Source organism: Vidua macroura, chromosome 9 (genome assembly GCF_024509145.1).
Source record: "Vidua macroura isolate BioBank_ID:100142 chromosome 9, ASM2450914v1, whole genome shotgun sequence".
In the NCBI taxonomy this organism is placed as follows: Eukaryota; Metazoa; Chordata; class Aves; order Passeriformes; family Viduidae; genus Vidua; species Vidua macroura.
The window spans coordinates 2,437,457-2,461,730 of NC_071579.1; the positions used below are offsets into that span (position 1 = coordinate 2,437,457).

Below are 24,274 nucleotides of genomic sequence, written 5' to 3' on the forward strand. Positions count from 1 at the left end.
GCTTGCTTTTTAAAGCAACCAAATGGGAATTTCCTAATAAAATAAAAATTTTTTAAAAGCCCCACCGTGGCACGGGTAAAGGGAAGCTTGCTGGCAGCAACATGAAGTATTTTGCACACAGACCTCTCTGGGAAACATGGGAAGATGAAATACAGTGCAGGGCAGGGAGTTTTGGGATGCAGCCAGGGCCAGGGCACCAAAGCACCCATGAGTTCCCCTGGCACTCACCCGGAGGAGTTGAGAGAGAACAGTGCCTACAGCACAGTCACGTACCAGGGTGAAGGTTTACAACCACAATTTCTGCTGCTCTGAGCAAGGGAGGAGGCTCAGGCTGCATTGGGGAAGAAGCGATTTCCCTCATGGTGACCTCTGGGACCTGGAAAAGCCACCACAGGGCACGCTGGGCTCCTTTGCTTCAGGGCTAAGCCAAACCAGTTTGCAACTGGAAAGCCCCGTGGTAGTCTTGCAGACATTAGGAAAATCAGCTCCTCCTGGGCAGCAGAACCGTCACATACCTTCTCCTGAATGGCTCTTGCCCAGCAGCCAAGGTGCCTGCCCTGGGATGGGACACAGCCTCCGTGGAGGATTATCCATCGGCAGAGCCCCAGCACAAGATGTGCCAAGCCAGGCAGGAAAATGACTGCAACTCCACAGGCAACTCTGCAGCACTCACGAGAGACCTGCTGAGTGCTGGGGTGACAGGTACCCCAGACAAACCACCCCACCATGCTGCACCCACTGAACACCAGAGGGGACTCTCAGCCCCACGGGCTGGCTGGGAACACCAGCCAGTCTGCCACCTTGGAAGTCTCTGCCTGAGGCATGAGCAGTTGGGAATCTGAGGGAGCTACTGGAGGCTGCTCACCATCAGCCTTCCCTGGAAATCCCAGCAGACTGGGTGAATGTACTCTCCAGGATGGGGAGTCCTACATAAGGCAGACTATGTGGGTTACAAAACCCAGGAGAGCACTTGAAAGCAATATACTGGAACATGCTGGAGATCACCCCGGATGCCTTGTCTCTCAGCTAAACACCAGCAAACAGAAAAACAGTTCTGCACAAGAAAGCTGTACCTGGAAAGCAAACACAGCAGCCCAGCAGAAGGCACTGATGAGATCTCCCCAAGCAGGCACACAGCAGCAGGCAGGGCCCACATTCCCTTTCAGGGTGGGCAACATCTCATCCCTTCCATGGTGCCCAGCACAGGAGAGCTGCAGAGACAGTCACAGCAACCACTAATCCCAGCTCCAGTCTGGTCTCTCTGTTTGGGAAGGTAATAACTCACCACCAGAACCAGAAAGTGGAACAGATCAAAGGCTCAGCTTCACTGACTCACAGCTACACATGGCCCCAGCCCTCCCAAGATCCACCGGCTCTGCACCAAGACAATGACCAGGGAAAAATGAAAGAAAAAGGGGAAGGCAACACACTTCTCAGGGAACCAACCCGTCTGTGAAGGCTGGGAACGCAGGGTCCTCCCTTGCAGCCACCACCACATCCCAGAGGAGCACATGTGAGGAGGTCACTCAAGCATCTCGGAGGCATTGCCCAAGACCTCTGATGGAGAAACTTTGATCTCCTCCAAGCACGGCCAGTCCCTGGGGACTGCCTCTAAAGCACACAGCAGAGTGTGCCAGGGCAGATCGACTCCACACAGAAAAACACAGCCCTTTTGGAAGGGTTTGTTCCCCTGCTCGCTTCAGAAAGTCCAGAAAGTTCATCTGGCAGTGGGAGGGACCTGCACCCAGCAGCTCAGCCGAGGTACCCTGTGTCAAGGCAGTAAGCTCCCACCAGTGTGAACCAGACAGAAAGAGGGGAAAAAATGGACAGGATGTTGACTGGATTGGCCAGCAATCCTATTTGCACAAAGTGGGAGCTTGGGAAGGAGATGTTGGTGCTGTTGAATCCAGGGCTGTTTTGAGAAGAGCAAGGAAGACGAAACAGGGAAAAAGGCTGGGGAAGAGACGGTAAAAGGAAACAAATCTGCTTTATTATTGCTTGAAACCCAAGGAGGCTGATTAAAGCAAACATCGCTCCTGCCCCTACCAAAGGGTTGTCTCGTCTGCTTCCTAAATCTGATTCCCATTTGTCTCTATATGGTTCTCATTTGTTCTTCATTCAGGTCTCCTCCATGCTCCTTGCCGACTCTTAGGAGCCCTCAGGACTGGCTTCCCTCAGGAACCTGCAAGGGCAATCCCTGACCAGGGTCAGACCCAGCATCGGTGCCTGTGAACAGGGAGGAGATGCAGCAAGAGGAAGGCAGCAGGATACAACTACACACAACAGGCAAGAGGCCAAGGAAATCCTTGGAAAGCACTACCCAATGGTACTGATGAGCACCTGGGTGCCTCTGGGGTAGCATTCCCAAAGGGTGAAGCAAAAGCAATTTTAAAAAAGCAAAAGGAACCAGGAAGAGGGGATGCAGCACGAGCACAGACCCACCCAGCGTTTTCCTCTGTTAGCAGACAGCCTTCTGATTAAACAGCAGCTTTAAAATTACCCTAATGGAGCTCCTTTCAAACACAAACCACAGGGACCTCTCCTAATTGCACAGCTCCCTTCCCAATCCCAGCCCAGGATGATGCAGCAGGTCCACTGGCTGCCCTTGCCCGCAGCACCAGCACGCTCTACCAGCCGTGCCCGCTGCACCCAACGGGGTCTTGGAGCACTGTGGCACCATGGGCTTCACTTTCTGTCCTGGCCCCTGGCTCTCAGACCACTGGATACGCTGCCTGTGCAGAAGGACGCCTGTAAGACCTAACCAAAAATGCCAGAAAAAGGGAAATAAAAATCTGCCCTTCTACCCAGGTGGATTTGCCACTGCCTCAGGACACATGGAAAGATCAGGGACTTCCCCTGCCACCACCCTCTGCTTTGCCTCACCTCCTTCTGTACTACTTGTGAGTTTTTCACAGTAAACAATTCCTGTCTGCCCCTGGGATAGTCTCCCTAAGCCTCCAGCTATGCCATCGTGCTGCTGCACATCCTTACCCTTAAGAGCCCACAGGTGAGGATCCCATGACTTTCTAGACCCAGTGCAAAAGAGTTATTTCTATGGAAAACTCCCACCCCGGGCTGTGCATCTGCCAGACATGCATTGCAATCCTTTCTAAAAGGGAACACAGCCCCCTCCACCACAATAAAACCAACCAGGCACCCACTGCCCAACCCATCCATCCACAAGAAGAAACCCAGCAGGGTCTGAGCTCTCGAGAGCCTGGGCCAAGCCTGCATCCACCCAACATCAGAGCAGGTCCAGATGGTGGCACAGGTATCCTGACATTACACAACACCATTTTCCCCCTCCTGCTTGCTGCCTCTGGAGTACCAGCAGCTGCTCTCCCTGCTCCCTCCTGCCCATAAGGAAAGCAGAGACCCCTGACCTTCTCCAACACATCCCCCCAGCCCCTACGCAGCTTAAGCGGCCCAGGTGTGCAAATGTTACCCAATGCCCTCGCCAGGCAGAAAGTAAATTCCAGCAAACGGGGGAAATGCCAGCCACAGTCAGACACTGGGATGTGCAAATAGCAGCCAGGGACCTTCGGGAGAGGAGCAGCCCAGGCCCAGGCGCTCCTACCTATAATCCTTCTCAGGATGCCCCCTCCAGCAGCTCCTGTGGCAGAGGAGGGATGCTAATTTGACTATTTGAGGGAGTGAAAAAAAATAAACGTTCGCTCTTGTGCTAAATGACCTTTTCAGCCACTTGGGGACAGAATTGCACCGGGGCTTTGGAGTGAGCTACAGCGGGCGCTGCTTTCTCCCTGCTCCCCATGCTGGATGCTTTGTGCCTCCAGATGCATTTAAGGGGTCCACGTCTCCCAGCCACCTCTGTCCATGCAGCAACAGAGCCAAGACACAGTCTCTTTGGAAAAATCTGCATGAAGTAGGGAGGAAGAAGCGGTCTGCTAAGAGCTCGCCGAGCAAAGCGCTTCAGACGATTTCATTTCACAATCGCCGAAAGCATAAATCAGGGAATTGCTCCTTGGGTTCTTCTCCATTAGCAAAGTATATTGCAAGTCCCTTCCCACCGCCGGTACCGATCGACACTTCACATCTGCTGACCAGATCTAACAGCCAGGATTTTCCGGGGGAATAATACATTCGGTGAAAACACCATTCCTGCCACCTGCTCCCCCCAAACATGCAACCGCTCCGGGAGCGGCTCCTCGCTCTCTACAGCACTACGCTGCAGCCAGAAGCCTCGTGAATCTGCATCAGAAATAAAGAGGTGACCCCTTTAAAGCAAGGGTCATAAACCCCTCAAAACACACTTCCAACCAGTGCAGCATGTCCCACTGCCTGTAACTTCCCTAAATATGAGCAAGCGCTCTTCTGGAAAGCACCAGCTCCACACTAAACCTGCCGGGGGAAGGGCTGCGTCCTGTGCTATCAAGTCAGGATGGACAGCCGCAACTCTTTCCAGCTAATTCCTTTTACCCTGTGAACTGCAATCTCCAGCCTTTTGTCTAGAGATTTGCAATAATCAGAGTATTGCAAATTCATCACATTATCGCAGTATTTGGAATAATATTTTTGCAATTTATTGCAATATTGCAATCAATCATATTATTGAAAATTCTTGCAATATTATTGCAATGAATCATATATTACAATAATAATTTTGCATATAAGCAGGCTCCTTCCAAACAAATAAAAATACTAACCTAAAACACTTCCAACCTTTTAAAATTAGAGACTTAGGGGTTAAAAGCCAAATTTACAGCTGAAAGCCAGAGACCAATCAATGCAGAAGCTCCAGGTATTGTATCATTCCTAATGCTCCACCGGAGAATCACAGCACGAGGAGAAAAAAAAAAAAGAAAAAAAAAGATAGATATGTGTAAACAAGCAAAGGTACACCCACCAGCAGCTTGGGTTTTGAAACATTAATGTTGAAATTAGAAAGGCACATTTAGTAGAGTTATGGGCAGATTCACTTTCAGTTTGGCTCCAGCCTTGTAAATACCAAATGTCAAAAGGAAACAACTGCACTGAGTTAAGAGAGAAAAATCCCCATGCTGTGGAGACATATTTGGGATCGGGACCACTGGAGTTGGGAAAGAAGCAGCAACCAACAAGGAACACTTCACAACTGGACGGGTATTTTTGCCAGGTAACCCGCCACTGCTAATTCTGCTAATCGACATCACCCTGGAATTTGAAAATGTTATCCAACCAGGAGAGAAACTTGATTTTCCTCTTCTGGTGAAGAGGATGAGCAGGCCAGCCAGTTTGTGTGAAACCAAAAATGGGACGTGGAAACGATGAACTGAGTTTCCAGGCTTGTACTCGGGCGAGAAACAAAAATCCAGGCACCAGCATTTAAGCAGGCTGATCCCACTTGCAAAGGCAGCTCTGCTCGTTTTTCAACGAGGCTGAAGTAAAATGGCAAAGTTATCATTTTAGATTAGAGCAGCTCCTCACAGCACTGGCTCTTCCGAGGGTTTTCCATTTATCAGTAGATTTAAGGGAAAAAAAAAAGGGTGGGGGGGGCTGGAAAGAGCCCATCAGCTTAGGGCAAGCAAAAAAGCTATTTTGGGTAAGGCTGCTCCTATAAATAAAAGGCTGGGAAGGGAGGGGACAGTGACAATGTACGGCTCCCTCAAGGTGTCACAGGGGATTTCTATTATCCGTGGTGGCGACCTCCCCAGAACACAGAGCATCGCCAGCAGCACTCTGCTCCTCGGCAGGCACGGCTTCCCTGGCAGCCAAACCCTCCACTGGGCTGCCCATTCTCTGGCTGCCTTGCCTTCCCTACCAGGAAAAAGGAGCCAGGAGAAGTGGCTTTCTGTTCCAGCTCAAAAAAAAAAAAAAAAAAATTATATATATATACACACATACACCATACAGGGGCACAGCTCACAAACACAAGGCCAAGAGATATTATTATTCCTTTTTTTTTTTTCCTTGACACAGTTGCAAATCAATAATTCCAGGCCAAGCGCTTCCCAGCACTGGGAGAAAGCATCACCTGAGTCCCTCCTGAGCCCAGCCTGACAACACACACTAATGTATTCAGTCCACAGCCTCCTCAGGCCACAGCTTTCTGTAATTTATCCCTATAGCACCCTGGATTATTTAAGTTGCCGGGGGATGCAGCACCTCCGAGGCAGTTTTGAGGAGAAGCTGCCAACCACCTAGCCCACAAAACCATCAGTTTTGGATTCCAAGGGAGCTCCCAGCAGATGCTCCCCAATGGCAATGTGGATTTCACAGAAAACCCCCAATATTGATGCCTCAGGGGCACACTGGGGAGGTGGTCATCTGCAAAGCACCATGCAGCACCCAGCACACCCAAAAATCTGGGGTGCTCGCACAACCCGGGCTCTGGCAAGAGGGTGCAGCCTTGGGCTGCCACGTGTGAGCCCAGGCTGGCAGCCCAGGAGCCAGGCAGTGCTCACAAACACCTTCTCCACCACGGGGAACACTCGCCAGATTGGGACCCGACGGATGTTTGGGGAAAGCAAAGGATGCAGATTGAGGCTGGTTTATTAGATTACGGACAGCCCCATGCAAATAGGGCCATATTGATCTGGTCTGCAAACACCTGGCTGGGAATACGAGCAGCCCCTGAGTATACAGAAGCTGCTGGAGATTATTAACCAGATCCATTGCTGTAAATCACATTACCTCCTTCCAAGCCCTGACCCAGCACGGAGTCCCCCTGTGCTAGGCGCTGTACAGGGCACATCCCTGCAGCACAAGGGAGCATCACGTCTCCCTGCATGGCACCCAAACGCCTGAAGACTCAGCCCAAAAGTGTGGAGCCTGGCCCCCATCCCGCTCTGGGGGCCGTGGAGTCAGTTTTGTGCAGCCCACCTTCCCCACAGCAACTCCCAAAGCAAAACATGTTACCAGAGAAACTCGCTGCCATGGGAATGCAAAGCAGGGGGAAAAAAAAAAAAATCACAAATAAAAAAGGTGGAAAATAGATAATATCACATCTTCAGGCAAAACTCACGCTATTGGGTTCCTCATATTTTGCATCAACTGCAAACCACCCCTGCAGTGCACAGGGCAGATAAGACAGGCTCTCCTGTCTCCCAAAGCACCCCAACTCCAAGCATGGGAAGGAAAAAAGGTAGTAGTAAAATGCTTCTCAGCAGATTTCCAAGAGATCACGAAACCCTTTGCAGAGCTTCATTAGCAGAGAAGGCAGCAGTTCCAAGATTAAAGGAGGAACTGGGGAATAAGGTGCCGAACCCAAGGCAGATGAGGAATCCTGTCTTCCTCCCTTCTCCCTGCCAAAATCCACAGCTCTGATTCAGCAGAAGCACCACCAGCAGCACGACTTACTATATCTCACTGCAAACAAACCCATTTCTGTTTAAACCACCACCCTACTCCCCTCAAGGATTGCTGCACGCAGTAATTTCCTTGTGACGGGGAAAAAAAAAAAAATAACAAACCATGATGAAATTGTCTCAGAGTTTCTCTGTGTTTTGTTTACAACCGCTGCCCTCAAACCCAGGGCCGGCACGAGTCCTGCTAACAAGAATAAATCTCACATTTGAGAGCATTTAGAAAAGCTCTGCTTGCAGACACTCAGTGCTCCAAGGAGGAAATCCCTCTGCAGGTCTCAAATAAGGGAACTTGAACCACTTTTCCCAGGAGAAATTTAGGCCTGAAAGATCTTCTGAGTTTCTCATTTGGAGCTACAAGGCCCAATAACGGGATCTCTTTCCCCGGACTCACCCAGAAACTGACTGCTGCCAGGATCATGCAGAGGCAAGGGGAGATGGACTGGAGAGAGACCCGTGGTAGCAGAGAAAACACCCAACGTTCATGGAAAAGAATGCTCTGGTTAGCTGCTGTTTATGCCCACATCTGGTTAATACAGGTATTTTTCCAGCATGCATTAATAGTGAATGCAGATTTGTTCTCCTCTGTGCCTCATCCAGTGCTGTCAGCTGGAATTACCCAGAGTGGGCTTCTTCCAGGAATCCTCCTTCCCTGGACCCAAAGCTACCCAAAACCTGGGAGGCCAGCACAAGCAAAGGTTTGAAAACCTGGGAACATGGGGATCAAGAGCTGGAAGGTTGGCTCATCCATCTCCCAGGAAAAAACAGACAGGGCTGGGAGCAACAGGACACAGCAGATCCTCCAAAAGCACCTTCCTGCTCTGCTGCAATCACATCAAAGTTTGTTCAACATCAGGCACCCACAAAAAACAAGCCTTGAAATAAAAAGCAAACAGGTTTGCTCCTGTACACCTCAAATCATGGGGAGGCCCTCAGGAGTGGGAATGCTATGCCAGAGCCAGGCCTGGTTTCTCTGCTCTCATGGCAGGGCCGAGGGAGAGGAGGTGGGAAGAAAAGCCCACTTGCAACACTGTTCTTCCCACCTCCTCCCCTGGAGGATTGCAGGAGGCCAATTTTGATTAAACTAATTAAGCCGGCTCCATTCAAAGAGCTCCAACCACATGCTACCAGGGGAGAAGAAAAAAATATGAAATTAAAAGTAAAAAAGAGAAGTCTGTCCGTAAGCACGCCCCTCCGGCAGATCCCTGATGGACACCACCATACTGGAAGACAAAAGCCCAGAAAACTGACTTGTTTTAGAGACAGGTCCAGCCCTGAAGACCCTGCTCCTTCCAGGTGCCAGGACCTACTGGGATATGTCCCACCTCCCATCAGGATGACTTGTTTCCATTCCCTCCCAGTCAGTCCCAGAGGTAGCCACTCCTCTTGTGTTAATTCAGCCTTCCACCAAGACAAGGTCCACCAAACCATCCCTATCTTCCAGTCCCTGGCACATTCCCTCCCCTCCTTTCCCTTGAAGACATCAGGTTTCTGGAAGCAATTTAACTGCGAGTTATAGCAAGGCTTCCTCAGGCAGCGTGGATTGGACTGGAGGCCCTGCTCTCCCAAAATATTTCACTTCCCCCAAGGGCAGCCACACCAGGGACCCTGCAGACTGCCTGCCACGGAGAGAGAGAAACATCACTTTTGCCTTCAAAGCCTTTCAACTGGAAGGAAAAAAAAAAATCAGTAATAACAAATATCAAAGCAAAGGCTTCCTCCCCTTTGAAGGGCAGGAGGGAGAGCAGGGCAAGGATGAGGGCTGGACCTGCCCAAAGCTGAGCAAGCTGAGCGGGGACCCAGATCCTGCAGGGCTGGAGGACTGAGCACTTTCCTGATGAGCTTTCTTTCCGAGCAGCAGAATGATGCCTTAGGTGCAGGAATTGCATTGAAATTCAAATCGGGGTTTTGAACTCTCTCCTGCGCCTTGGGAAACCTCCTCAGTGGAAACGCAGGATAAGGAGGAGGGCAGGATTTGATACCCTGGGGAAGGCTGGGGGGAAGGAAAGCAAGCTGCCCCATCCTGCTGGGAGGAACGCTTGAGCCAAGGGGCACTGGGCTTGCCAGTGTACCCCTCTTAAAGCTCTGCCCCACACCCCAAAAATCCCAGCACTGCACACACCACCTCTGCCCCTCTTCTCCCCATGCTGCTCCTGGTGGGGTTTTACTTGGGAGCATGGGGAAAAGAGGGGAGGGAGGAAGGAAGAAAAAGAAACCCCAAATCATAATTGCTATATTAAAGAGAAATAGCAGGCAAGAATAATAAGAGAGGTGTCAGAAGTGAAATACAGTAACAGACATTAAAAAAAAAAAAAAAGACTACAGTTCTGCGATGGGGGTGTTAATTGAACACAGAGCTGGAGAGAACAAAGGGGTGTTAAGGAAGAGAAGAAGGGGGAAAATCCTACCTCCTCCAAAGATCTGATTTGAGTTAAGTTTGGTGAAGATAATGCACAGGGAAAGGTAGCTAAGAGGCACCTTATATAGCTATTATGTTCTAAAATTAAAAAAAAAAAAAAAGACAACAAACCCATTATTCAACAACAATTACACAGCTAATCAGTGCTGTCTATAAATATTCCACTTTGTAAATCCCCCCATTGGTGCTATGTACATTTTTCTTTTAGTCCTGAATTCCTTCCATACAGGAGGGAGAAGAAGGTAAGAAAATAAAAATTGTGGGATTTCAAATGCAAAGTCAGGGTCTTCTTAAGAAGTAGAATTTGCCCGGTGCCCTCACCTCCCCCAAATGAGCAGGGAAAGTGAAACGATGGGAAAGGCTCTTAAGGAGGAGGAATCAGATTAAATGGTCATATATCCTGTGCTCAGCCTCTCCCCACCGGTCCCCGCCGAACAAGATGGGAGTTGGGAAAGGCTCACAGCTGAAATAGATGCTGCTGCATTTTGACAGCAGATATTTTCCAGTTTGCCATCCAAGGACCCCACGTCTGCGTACGCCTTGCCTGATTCTTCTGCTTAGCTATTCTGCTCATGCAGAGAACAGCTTAAAAAAAAAAACATACCAAGAGAGAGGGGAAAAAAAACAAGGGAGAAAAAAAAATAGCCATAAAGATAGAGCCCCTACCTCAGCCTTCAAACTTTTTATAAATCAGGAATGCAATTTCCGATTTCAATCCCTATTGATGGAGGAATCAATTGTATTTAGGACAACAATGCCTCCCCATTTCCATAATTATTATTCCAAAAAGCCAGCCAGCCAGCCATTTGAAGGCAGTCCTGCCCCTTCCCTCGCAACAAAGCGACCAACAGCAAGTGAAAACACACCAAATGAACGCCGACAACTTCGATGTATATTCAAGCAGCAATTTTTTTCCTCCCCTACACACTCCTGGCCTGGATCAGACCTCTCAACTTTTATTACTTGTAAACAGACATCATCCCAGAAGTACCAATCCCCAGGTTTGCAGACAAAAGGCAATCCCCTGAGCTTTTTTTTTTATCATTGTAATTTTTAAAAGTGAAAATAAATACTTGAAAATAACCGAAGAGTCCAAATGCAAAAGGCGACTCTTTGGCCAGCAGAGATGACCTATTTTTCTAAGAACTTTATGGACACTTTGGGTTTGCTCAAGACAAGGTTAACGCGATGAAATAGTAGCCATAATGTTGCGAGAGATGGTGGTAAAGTCTCTGTAAGGCTCTGGAGTCACTTAAATCAGGCAGCGGGGTAACCGAACGCACATTTCTGCACATCATAACGCCGGGGGGAAGATGTACGCACGCACTTTCAAACACCCACCAGTGACCACAAACAATCACCAGGATTTCAAACGCCGCACATGCAAAAATCTGGGAAGCTAAATGGAAAGTGGGAAGCGAGAAGTTGGCTCAACTTTCACGCCGCTGCCCGCAAGGAAGGGGTAAGCAAACAGACGCAGGCGGTACCCTCGGCCCCAGAAAAAACAAGGCAAACTTCCTCCTAGCATTGGGCCCGCAATGCAATAATTAAAAAAAAAATAATAAAAATAAACCGAAACCATCTGGCTGTTTGCTTTCTTATGAAGTGTGACTTTTGGGGAAGCAGATGGGGGGGAGAGGGGAGGAGGTCTTTGAATTTGCAAAGTGAAAGAATTCACCGCAAACATATCCAAGGGTAGATAAACAACGCTCCAAAGGCCATCTCGAGTCAACCTCTTTGGAGACCTCCACAGCACAGCCCCGTAAGCCAAGTAATCCAGGCACAACACCAACAAACAGCATTTATAAAAATGTAAACCAGCCCCAGTTCACACCTGAATATCCTTATTTCTAGCAGCATGCTTCGCCCTATACCACCTCTTTCCATTTTCCTTAGCAGACAGGAATTATCACACTCTGTCACTGTGGCTATGCACAGTTCCTCATCCCTCCTCAGCTCACTGGGACCTCACAGCATCCCTGAGCTCACCTGGCTTTCCCCACCAAGTTTGGTCCCTAAGCAGATTCCTTGTTCCCTAACTTTGCCACTGCGCTGATAGCGAAGCTGAGCTGGGATTGAACAGCTACTCTGCCAGAAAGTGTTCCTGCACAGGCAACGTATGGAGCATTAAATACAGCATCAAACACACTTAGAGAAGAGACAGGCAAGGTTCCTTGGCTCGCACAAAATTAAAGGAGAAAGAGAGAAGAGGGAAAGAAACTCGGGGGCTCCCATTTTTGTGGAGGCACGTAGAGGAACACTATAAAATCCTGAACCTTTCTCTCTACGTAGGCTCTCTCACGTTACAGCATAAGAAGAGTTTGGAGGTCCCCATAGCAAACCCACTGCTGGTTATTATGGGAAGTCTGTAGGGAAGGACTCGTCGGGAAGGTCAGAGGCGGCCCCGCAGCCGGGAGGACTCCAGAGAGCCGAATGCCATCGGTAGGTGCTTTGTCTGGGCTACACACTGCACAAACAACGCTTAACAAAGGGCCCTCTTAGTCATTTTATATATATTGCAAGAGTCAAGTAATTGTATTTTCAATCAGCTGCTCATGCTGGGAGGTTTTAGATATATATATATATATATATTTAAGAACGGAAAAAAAAAAAAATAAGACCCAGTTCAGGTTTCTGAAAGCTGCTCCCCTTTTATGTGTAACTATCAATGTATATCAACTGGGTGTGCAATCATATTTATTGTCACTTTCATTCATGTCATGCCCTTGCTTATATGGCTTAGATATGAATTATTGACTGTTTCAGTCCTTGTTGTAAAGAGGGGGGAAGGGGGGGAAAAGTCAAGTACTTTGCAGCATGCTAAAACAAGGCAGCTACGGCGGCATGGGAAAGCCCACAGATCAACTCTGGTCAGCTCAGAAAGCCAACAGGAGAGATGAACCATCCCCCAAATTTCCATCATTCCCCCCACTATCTTTTTTTTTTTAATTTATATTAAAAAAAAAAAAAAAAAAAAAGAGAGAGACACCAACAAATACATAAATAAGTGGTGCATGTTGCTAAATGTCCTTCCCTGAGCATCTGTTGTTTAAGATCACCCTTGATTGATGACTGCTATTTTTTAATTGTTGCTTTTAAAATTTAAATGCCCCCCTGGGATGTGTTATAAGTGTGTTAGTACATGGTAGGAGGTCTGGAAAGTGGGAAACAGCAGAACCAACGCTCTCATGCCATTAGCTTCTAAAGAAGCCTGAGAACACCCCATGCCATAAAACAACAGTACCCTAAAGTAACTAACAATCTAATATATTGCTTTCACTAAAGGCAACTGACAACTCGCTCTTACATGAGCTAGCCTGGATGATTGGCAGACAAGAGCATTTTAACTCTTTCTTAAAAAAAAAAAAGTAAGAAACCTTTGTGTTTACCTGAATACTAATGGTAATAAAACTGCACAGTTTCATTTTGTTGGGATTATTTCCCACACATCCACTCTGCATTCAGATTTTGTTTTTTAAGTAGTGCCATGTCTTAAAGAAGAAACTAGAGCAAGACAGAAATTGCAAGGGGGTTGATTTTTTTTCTCCCCAGAAAAAGCAATAAATAAAGAAAGGCTATACAATAGAAATTAAACCACGATATTTTCTCTTCTAGACACAAACCACATCATGCAAGTCCACTGCCAGAAGCACTAAATACCAACGAGTTATTTCTCCCCGCTTAAATACTGCTGCATGGGGGTGGGGTTGACAAACTTGGGGAATAAAATCCCCAGAGAACAAAAACAATACAGAACCAACAGCATCGATTTCCTACCTGTTTTTTCTTTGATTTCACACAAGACATTAAAAAGCGCCGGCTTCATCCTGTGGCAGTTTAAAGCATGTTTCCTGGAGAGAAAAGAAGAGAGGGGAGGGTGAGCTCAGGATGTCACCATGAGGAACAACTTTCCAAATTCATGCTGGCTGGTGCAGGGAGGGCAGCTTTGAGCCCCCAGTGCTGCAAACAGCCACCTACCCAAGGCAGGGGAGATGAATGTCACCAGTTTAGGAATGAAAAGCGCCTTGGCCACCGAGCAGCTCCACGGCCGGTGCGAGGCAGGCGATGCTCCACGGCAGAGCCAGCAGCTTTTGGGAGCCAAGCTCGGATCAACTGTCTCGCTCAACACAGACACAGCACTGGGCTCTCCCCGTCCCCCACCTCCAGTATTACACCAGGCCATGTGCTTTATTTGTGAGGCAGAGGGGAAATAAACTCCTCCTTGCCCCAGTGCTGGAAACATCCCCTACTTAGAGCTGTCAATTCAGGGAATTTCAGTGCCCAACGTGGAGCACAGAAAGACACATGGAGAGAGAACCCCATTCCTCAGCCTCCATGCTACTTACATCCAGCTTATTTGCAGGTGTTAAAATTTAATTCTTTACAATTGGGACAGTAAACACATTAAAAAATCACAGCCGGCTGCTTCTGGGAAGGGGAGGGAACGCTATTCAACGCTGCTCCTTTCGGCTGCTGTTATTCCAGAGCTGACCGTTCTCCTGTGGGTTTTGAGGAGAGACTTTGGGGAGGGGGCGCTTTAATTGGCTGCTTTTAAAACCCACCACGCGCCCGCTGAGGCAAAGAAACAGCGTGATTTAATTTTTTTCTCTTGAGCCACAGGGTGATTTAGCCAAGGGTTCAGTTGCACACAGGGCTGTTGCTATCCGGAGCCAGTTACGGGGATTTCTGTTTACCAACCAAAATTACACGCAAAAGATGATGTGAACATCTGGCAAACATTCACACTACTTACCCCACCACCCACAACATGTTAAAAAGATTTATACATCTGATGAAGTCTCTCAAAGGTATATACCCTTGCAGAACCACAGCGTTCCCTTATCAGCACACCCAGATGGGCGCAGACATTTGGGTATACGCAAATCACATACATATGCTGTAAGGGCCCTCTTACAAATAATGCTGGCACTTTGCATCTTCCAAAAACTTAATTAAAAAAAAAAAAAAAAAAAGAAGAAAAAACCAACAAACAACAACAAAAAAAAGAGAGGCAGCAAAACAAGCGTGCAATAGTAGGACGGAAGGAGGAAATACAATGCCAAATGTTATTGATAAATACAGCGTGTTTGCCAGCTCAGAATTAAAAATAATAATAATTTAAAAAAAAAAAAAAAGAAGCACTGTGAGGAAGCAGCTGAAATAGACCAGCAAGGAAAACCCATAAAGCTTTCTCCTAGCTCTGTTCTGCTTTGGTTTTATTGATTTGATTAACTACACTAAATTATCCAGGCAGGAACACACACGATTCCTGCAACTTTCCAAAGGAAGAGCCCCTCACTGCCCCGGGTCTGGCCGGGGAGAAAGTGAATGATTTCCTCCTCCTCCTCACAGCTACTCTGCCCCTGCAAGAACATAAGAAAATGAGTAAGATCAACCCTACAACGAGCCTTTATGGTAAGCGGGAGCTCCAGAGAAGCTGTGGAGGCAGGGAGGATGGAAGCTGAGGTTTGGGGTACTTTTATCCTTCTGCAAGTTCTTAAGCGAGTTTTGGGGGCTGTGTGGTGCGTTCTTCCAGGAACAATGTATTCTAGCAATCTGCTTCAACTCGGGGCATAGATATCAGGAGGAAGGACAACACACCAAGCAGCTTTGCAGCCCAGAAGAAATATCAAGTGTAACCCAGGCAATTCAGGGCAACTTTTTTGTTCTAATTCCTTCATTTGAGGCTTTTTTCCCCTTCCCTCCCTGAACTTTTGGTAGTGCCTTTGAAGGTGCGCATTAGGTTTGCGCTCCCCGAAGCTCAGGGCAATTCAGACACCGGCTCTTACAGCCTTATTTTTTTTTTCCTTTTCAAATACATCTGCAATTAAGAGGGGAAAAAAAAAGGAAAATAAAAAAGGCAAAGCTTCTACGAGCATCTTCAAAGCGCAGAAAAGCGCTGAAAAAATAACACCACTACAAGGGCCTAAGAAAGAACATTACTAGCAGCCCTAAAAGCGGGGCAGCACTTCGTGGCCCTTTCGGAAGAGCCCGGAGCGGAGCCACAACCACGACCGCCCTCCGCAGTTAAACCCCCCACCCCGAAAAGGCTGGGAAAAGGCAGGCCCAGTTTGTGGATGGAGGGAGGAGGAGGCTGCGGGCGCGGCGACCCCTCGAAACCGCCCCGAAGTTGGGAGGTAGGAGAAAGATGGGAAATAATAAAATGAGGGAAGGGTGTGGGGGGTATTAACCGGTGCCCTTTCTTTTCGCCTTCCTTCCTCGCCACATTTCTCCGCAGCAGGAGCAGCAGGACCCCCGTCCCCCGATGTGACCGCGGCCGGGCGCGCTCCCCCCGCCGGACAACAAAGGCCGGGCCGGGGCGCGGGGGAAACTTCCCGGCACCTGCCCCCCCCCCCGCCCCGCTCCCCGCCGCTCTCACCTGGCCTGCGCCTCGTCCAAACTCTGGTCCGTGATGGTCATGATCTGCTGTAAGATGTCTCCGATGTCCTGCTTCCTGCCTGCCTCCCCCTCCGCCCCGCCTGGTCCATCCTGCATGTGCTGGGACAGGCCCGGGTGCCCCGGCATCCCCACCCCGCTGTGCGTGTGCATCAGCCGCGGCTGGTCATCCATCGCCGGCCGCCGGCCCCGCTCCGCCGCCGCCTCCTGCCCTGGCTGCCGGGAGCGGCGCGGCTGGGCTGGCCGCCTGGCTCCTCGCTTTCTTTTCTTGCTCGCTTTCTTCTTCTTCTTTCCTCCCCCCCCTTCTTCCTCCTCCTCCTCCTCCCCAGCCTCTTCCTCTTCGCTTTTTATTTATCCTTCACGCTGGCGCCCGGCTCCGCGGCGGGGAGGAAGAGGAGGAGGAGAAAAATGAAAGGGGGGGGGGGGGGGGAGGAAAAAAAAAAAAAGAGAGAGAAAAAAGAAAGGGGAAAAAATCCCTTTGGCTGCTGGAGGAGGAGGAGGAGGAGGAGGAGGGAGGAGAGAGGAGGGAGGGAGGGAAGGAGGAGGGAGGGAAAGGGGGGGGGTTCCGGGGAAGGGAGGGGAAACGGCGGCGACTCCAAAAGCAGGGCAGCTCAGCCCCGCGCCGGGGAGGCAGCGGGCGGGCCGGGGGGCAGGGGCTGCGCCCGGGGACGAGGAGGCGACGGCGGCAGCGGTGGCCGCGGCAGGGCGGCCGCCCGCGATGGCAGCGCCGGAGCTACCGCGGCCGGAGCGCGGCGGAGCCCCCGCGCACCGGGGGAGGGCTCCAAACTTTCCCCCACCCTGGGGCCGCGTTCGGGGCTGGCTGGGCCCCCCCCGCGCCGGGCCTGCGCGCACCGCTCCGGCCCTCGCCGCCTGCTTTTGTTCGGCTCCGGACTCCTCAAACTGGCACGGAGGAGCCCGGGGGCGGGGGGAGGAAGGGGCAGCGGCGCCGCCCGCCCCCCCGGCCCCATTGGCGGCGGCGGCGGCGAGAGGGACGGCCCGCGGGCCGCGCCGCCCCCTGCGCGCCCGCCCGTCAATCTCCGGGTTCAGAGGTGGGACGGGGCCGCGCCCCGCCCGCGCCTTAAAGCGACCGAGCCCGGCCGAGCGCGGCCCCGCAGGGGGAGGGGGCAGCCCGGGCCGGGGATGCGGGGCCCCCGCCGGCTCTCACCCCCCGCCCGGGCCCCGGCCCGCACTCCCCGCCCCTCCGAGCGGTGCCTCAGCCTTTCCGCCTCGCCTCGGGAGCACCGCGGCCCCCCGGCTGCTGCTCCGGCTCCCCTCTGCCCCCCACCTACCCTCAGCCGTTCTGCCTCCCCTCAGCCTTCTCCATCTCCTCTCAGCCTCTCCTTCCCTACCTCTCCTTAGCCAGCCATCCCACCTCCCCCTAGCCTTCCTCCCCTGCTGTCGGCCTTCCCCATCCCCTCGGTCCCCTCGTGCCCCCCAGGCAGTCTCTGTGCCTCCCTCTGCCATCCAGCTGGCTCTGACTCCCCACGCTGTCCCCAAATCTCCCAGGAATGAGGGAGGTTCCCTGGCCCTGTAGCGCCCAGGGAGATCCTTTCATCTCAGCCACCAGCGCATCTTCATGGTGCAGTTTCTCTCTCTAAACCTTGGACTGGATGACCCACTGTGGTCCCTTCCAATTTAGGACTGCTTCAGTGATTCTCTGCTTTCTCTTTGCCGGTGCAGAGCCTGTCCAAGCACATTACGCAGATCAGCAGTGCCACATCCCACACTTGATGGCCTCTCAACTGCCCAAACAGCACAGCAACAGCCAGCAGAGATCCCAAAGCCACCAAGACCACCATTCCAACCTACATGTCACAGCACTCTGGTGAGGAAGGACTTCCTCAGCCCCTTTCTTCATTCCCTAGCATGTGAGTCTGTCCTGTCTCTGGAAAGATCTCTGTAGGCATCAGCTGATCAGCAAGCATGGCCCTGGACTGGGCTGGCCTGCAAATTTGCATTTAAAAGTGAATAAATAAAACAGTTACGGCGATTCAAGAATTTCTTGCATGGCAAATGGCTTCATGAGGTTGTCCCTTTCTCAGATCCAAGGATGCCAGCTCCAGGCACCTCGTAACACAATGGAAGATGTGTCTAGTCCCAGTTCCTGACATCACCATTGGCTGGGGAAAGACCCATCAGGTTCATTGGAGAAAAAAGAAACATATAAGGCAATTGTTTTGCTTCCACTCTTCCTTTTTAATGAAACACTTTCTAGTGTTTTAAGCAAAACACGACTTTTCATTTTGAAATTTCCTTTCGAACCATTAAAATGTTTTAAAGCGGTTGAAGGCGCAGTGAGATGTTTTGATTTTTGTCGCTCTGAAATGTTTCACTCAACACATTCTTCATGTGTCTTGATTTGCCAAAATTTTTCAAAGGTTTCTGCTTTCTCGCCCAAGACGTATCTGTATGTTTTTTACTTTTCTGTAAAAGGAAAAAAAAAAAAAAAAGGAGAAAATATATTATCATCTCCATGGCTCCACAGGAAGCAGAACTGTATCCAAGAAACGAAGAGCCAAGGGACTCCTCTCCAAAGGCCCAAACTTTCAGACACTTAGTCATTCCTTCACTTGCTTGCTCACATACCAAGTCTAGACGTTTGCTGTCTCAAACCCTGGCAGGGACTCTCCTACCCCCACAGGTCAGCCTAGGGTCTTTTGGGTTTGACTTTGAGTGGTTCCAAGGACAGGCAGTGCAGCAGAGCTGAGCGTGCACAGCGGGAAAGGCAGCACCATGACAGTGACGTTGGGGACTGTAGGATGCAGTGGCCTGTTGACCCTCCTGACTCTTGTTTTGAAGATCCTTCCCTGTTTTCTGTGTCACAGTGTGATGCCTCAGCACATCAGGCTGGAGAAAGCAGGAGCAAGGAGACCCTCCAAGCTGCTCCAAGGGAAGCATCCCAGCACAGGACCTTGGAGGATCTACGTGCCAGTGCAGAAATGGCCAGGATTCTGCCTCTGCTGGAGTCTGTAAAATCCTTCCTGTCAGAGATAACTAATCCTGGGGCCTTTACAACACCTCTCCTGAAAAGCACATTTCATTCCTCTGTCTCCTCCTGCCTTCCAAGTGCATGAGATTGCAATAGGTATTACCAAAAATATTCCCCATGGGAGCCGACACTGGACTCCCTTAAAACCCAAACACCATCACCCCTCCTTCCCCAAGACACAAGTGAGCACTATGCTCTATTATCTCTACACCCACTAAATCTTTCTGAAATAAAGAATAAACATTTCCACCACACATAGTGTAAGTGTATGTGCCAAGCTGCCTCGCTTCCTCTCCTCTGTGGTTATTATAAAGTGGTTTTGTTTCAATGGCGTAGCAGATGGACAGCGTCCAAGTCTGGCGTCCCCACTCCCCCCGCGCACGTCGAACGCTATCTTTGGTTTATCACAGATTCCTGCAGAAAATGTTTATGGGAGCCTCTTGTTTAAAATCTTGGCCGCATCACAGCGCAATTCCTATTATTTATTAAATGAAAATCAAGCTGTTGCTAATGCACCATTACTGTGGCAAAGTGGAGCCCTTGGAAATGAAGGCCAAACACACTCTCTCATTTCCCGAGCGTGAGGGAAGCATCCCACTGTCACCATCGCTCAACACTCATGAAGCCACCGGGATGAGAAGCAATTTCCTGGCCTGGGACTCCTTAAACATTTCCTTTTTGCTGAAGAGAGACTCCTTTGCTTTGCTGCCCCAAACCTGACCTCCCAGAGCCAGCCAGAGCGCAGATCATACCTCACACCATCAGAGGGGCTCTACCTAAGACACTGCTTTGGCCATGCCCTTCTTCGTTCACCATGACCAAATTAATTTTTTTCTCTTCTGCAATTTTCCTCTAAAAGAAAATTTTCCATGGAAAACCCAAAACCCTTTCCGTATCCCAGAAATAGTCCCTGTAACACAATGAGTTTTCTATAGATGGTCCCCTTTATATTGAAGTGTGGCAGTGTTTACATTCCTAACTGGTTTCCAGAGGAAATTCTAAAATTTCCTGGAAATGTCTTGTTGCTTTGAACTGATTGTTTATTTGTCAATTTAGTCATTAACCTTCTTCCTTACTCCTCTGGCTTTTGATAAGACAGAAAATGTCACAGGGACGGGAAATAGGCTCAGAATGATTTCCCCTGGCGAAGGATCCCAGTCCCCAGAAGCAAAGGGAGTTTTCTCATCAGTTTGAGCAGAGACACGGCTTCACTCCAGGTGCCAGGTTAAATCAGCCTTCAGGTTTTTGCAGGGTTTGTGTGTTAGACTTTAGGTCTTCTGGAGGGATCTCAATGTGGGGATCTCAAAGCCCTTTCAAAATGAGCTAAATACCACTGATCCCAGTAAAGACGGGAAGAGCCAGAAATATATTCCCACTCATTCCATTCCCAGCCTCACCTTCAACCCGTGTGTCACACCAACTCTGCCATGGTCATGGTCTGTTCTATAAAGAAATACATGTCTTAATTAATACATTGCTTATTAATATTATCTATTCATGAAATTATCATAAATAAACTGACCACAGGCAAAATCCTAAAACCACAAGAGAGGGGAACAAATTCTATTCACACAAAAATTTGTGGTATATAAATTGTTTGTTACTTATTCAAATACAAGTAACAAAATTCCTACCACCAGAAGTTTACCAAAAAGAAAAACATCTTTTCCCAATAGCTGACATAAACATGTAAGTGCTACCAAACATATTTACATGTTTGAAATAGATGGTATAATTACAATGAGTTATAGCCAATATTCAGACTTTCCCTGGTTTAAATACTACCTTCTGATACAGCACAGCATATCCTTTAATTGTGGTCACGTGCTCCTTCTTAGACACTGCTGCAATTTTTTTCCACAAAAACGTCTATAATTGAAAAGAAAATGGCATTGTTTAAAATAAATTGTCTACCCTCCTGGAAATAAACAGGTGACTTCCCCCACAAAATGTCCTATTTCTGGGACTTCTATATCACAGCAAACCATCTGCAAAATAATTTTGGACATTTTTCCAGACCCCAAACTTGAATTTCAGCAAGGAAATGCAGTTTTTCAAGACAGAAAAAAAAAAAAACCTCCAAGAAGGATTTTGAAAACAAGTCAGGTAAAAGCTGTCAGTGGAAATAGCAACAAAAGCAGTCATAGAGTCCTCCAATAAAAGCAGGTCCATTCCAGACTCAACAAAAAAAGCTCTTTTTACCCTCTTTCAACCAGTACTGATGTTCCTCAAAGGATACAAATAGCTGTTAAATTCACTTTTATCCAGAGAGCCTCACATTTGTGCAGAGCTTAAAAAAAGAGAAAAAAGCCACATTAGTGGTATGAACACATGACTGTATTCCACAGCTTCTCCAGGAGCTCCCACAAGTCAAGCCTCCTAATGAGACCTCCAGACCTCTTCACCACCATTGGGATGGGTTCTCTTTTGTGGGAAGCCCGTTTTCAGATGATTTAATGAGAAGGTTTATCCCCAGACTTCTTGTACAGACAGGGACATGGAGAGCCAAGAGAAAGAAGGGCCTTGCCTCAGGGAACCACCAGCAAGAGCCAAGGTTCTCACTCCAAGGTCTCATGGAATTGCCTTGGGCACAGTGTCTGTGAAAGAAATCCCTGCCGCCTCATGTGAACCAGAGCTAACCAGAATGACTTCCTTTGCATCTCAGATGCAGACTTGTGGTTTTTGGAATATATTTTCCACCACACCATCATCTCTTTTCAAATGGCCTTTATGGAGTTCATCTGCAGTCAGAAGTTGGTTTTCCTCTCCTGAGTTTTCCATGGGTTTCCCAGACTAAGAGAGGTTGCCTTTGAAGAGGCTCAGCCACAGGTTTCTGGTATCACCTTCATAAAAGGGGGGTCTGAGGCTGTCCCCGAAGACAGTTCTCACCAGCCCTGAGCTGAGGGATAGAACCAACACCTTTGGCCCATCTGCAGCACCACAGTTGGTGAGAAGTGTCCTCCCAGTCAAAGGCCTACCAAAGAGCCCCTTGCTGCTCCCTGAGTCATGGCCCTACTATCCCATGCTCTTCTCTAGCTGGCCATCAGCACAAAGAACTGAGCAAAGAGGTCACAGTGAGAGACGCAGGTCTCCGTGGTGGTAAGCAAGCCAACAGCTCCAATTTGCTGAAACGCTTTTCCATAAACCTCCCCCCGCCCCTGCTTGGCTTGTTCACAGACTCCTTCAGCCTCTCTCCTGGGGGCTGACCCGTTGTTCCTGCAGGCTTTCCTATTATCAGCTGTCCCATCCTTTTTGCACAACTGCTGTAGTTGGACCTTAGCCTTTCATTTCATTTTCATTTGGCTTCTTCCCCAACTTCCCATATTTGAGCGTTTTCCTTATTATCAGTCAGGTCCCTCTTGTACTTTGCTCAGCTCCATTCTACTAATTGGTTTGAGTATGGACCCAGCATCCCCTAAAGGAGAGTCACCTCCCCTCGCACACCAGCACTGCCACGCATTCCACACCCTCCCCAGGCTCCCAGAGCAGGAGCGACACCTCCTCCAAAAGGTGCTGGTGTCCTTGGGACTGAACGGGTCTGAGACAGTGATCGATATAATCACTGATATATGATTGTGTCCCATATTGGTTTTTCACAGCCCAGGAAACACGTCCCCTGGCAGGCCCTGAAGGTTGTAGGACAGATAGGCTTCAAACCAGACATCCATTTTCACTATTGTTTTTATCAACAGCTTTCCCTGCAATATCCCTGTACTGCACACCACCTTGGGAAGCACCCACTTTTGAATACCCGGCAACTTAAAAGTAGGATGTTCACTTTAATTCCCATGAATTGAAAATATTTGGATTCTAGCATGGTCAGATGAACCAAAGCTGCTTGCACCACCCTCATCAGTGACCTTGTCTTTCCAGAACACAAGTCACCACTACTTCCCTGTGGCTCCCAGGTCATAAAGAGGTGTCAAAACCACTTGCCTCTCACTTGTGACTACGGAGGCAGTGCTGCAGAGAGAATAACCACAAATCACAGTAGTAGCTCTCCTGTCCCTAGACCCAACCCAAGTTCACCAAGGACTTTTCTTTGCTTGGTTGACTGGGCAGAAAACCTGCAAAGCTTAATTTCTTGCCATGCTTTCCCAGGAGGAAAAAATCTCACCTCGAATTGCTGTCAAGTCGCATATAGTATCTCACCCCAAAAAGACTTAGGCAGGTTAAGCCCGGAAGAAAGAGAAACTATCAAAGGCTGCTTGTTTGATAAGGACACACGTACACTCCAGCAGCACCTGGTTACTGTGGGACATGTGGAGCTGGAAGCTGGGCTGGGGGAGCAGCTTGCCCTTCCTAGGCACTGTTCTCCAGAGGGGAAGCCAGAAAGGGACAGGTTGTCACCGCCTCTGAAGCTGAGCAAAGCCTGCAGAGCAAACACTGTTCACATCTTGCAGTGAGCCCAAAGCCACCCAGACCCACGTTCCAGGAGTGGCACAGCAGCCCCATCAGCTCAGCACCTGCTGGGCAGGGAAAGCCACAGCTCTGCGAATGGAAAGGCAAGTTCATTGGGATTGCGGCTTTGGAAGGAGGTCCTGTTGAACCAAAGGAGGTGGAGCTGTTGGACACTGCTCTGGAATGAGCCTTCAGACTCCCACACTGGCCTATTTAGCAGCAGCTTCAGCCTTCCCAGCCTCAATTTAGCAAGCACAAAAGCCAAGGTGTCCAAGGGATGGGGACAGAGGGCTGAGAAAACAAAGGTGGCATTGAGGTTCTGGCAGTGGGGAAGACAAAAGGACATGTAACAATCAAAAAGCTACTGGCAACTCTAACATGCTGCTATTCCCCCAGTCTCATACTGGGGAAGGTCCTCAAAGGATGTAAATTAATAAATCTCATTGGAAGCAGCACCAATTTAACTGACTTCTAATTTTTAGAAGTCCCAATTTAACTCACAGAAGACCTGGATTTCAAGGTCCAAGCTGGGAACTTGGCTCACATTGCTCTGGCCTCAAATAAAAGAGTTGAAACAACTTCTTTGTTCCAGGCTGTCCAGCCCCTTCTCCCAGCTAAATGTTCTTTCCCTGGTTGGATAGTCTGGGTCTGGAGCAATACAATAATCAGGACAGAGAGAAAGACAGTGTCCAAGGAGGAACAGGGAGGGGAAGAGCCATCTCAGGTCCCCGCTGTTTCCGTGGAACAGGCAGTACCAGGCTTCCAGGA

General features: G+C 49.3%; 1 protein-coding gene and 1 long non-coding RNA gene across 6 annotated transcripts in view; one reads left to right on the top strand and one right to left on the bottom strand.

Annotated features, from left to right (window-relative positions):
* Window positions 1-17,069, bottom strand: part of PBX1 (PBX homeobox 1) — a 129,859-nt gene extending 112,790 nt beyond the window's left edge. For all 3 annotated transcript variants that reach the window (XR_008438388.1, XM_053985303.1, XM_053985304.1), the window contains exons 1-2: window positions 16,100-17,069; window positions 13,498-13,571 (exon numbers count right to left, since the gene is read on the bottom strand). Coding sequence is in view for 2 of the 3 variants with exons in the window: in XM_053985303.1 (XP_053841278.1) it covers window positions 13,498-13,571; window positions 16,100-16,290 (265 nt within the window). In the remaining variant the exon portion in view is untranslated. The remainder of the gene's footprint in view (window positions 1-13,497; window positions 13,572-16,099) is intronic.
* LOC128811579 (uncharacterized) lies at window positions 16,062-18,441 on the top strand. Of its 3 annotated transcripts, none has more exons than XR_008438391.1 (3): window positions 16,062-16,125; window positions 17,797-17,941; window positions 18,159-18,441. It is a non-coding gene; the product is annotated as an uncharacterized LOC128811579 (long non-coding RNA). The 3 variants fall into 3 exon arrangements; XR_008438390.1 differs by lacking the exon at window positions 16,062-16,125 and adding an exon at window positions 17,097-17,165; XR_008438389.1 differs by lacking the exon at window positions 16,062-16,125 and adding an exon at window positions 17,224-17,695.
* The last annotated feature ends 5,833 nt before the right edge of the window (window positions 18,442-24,274 follow it).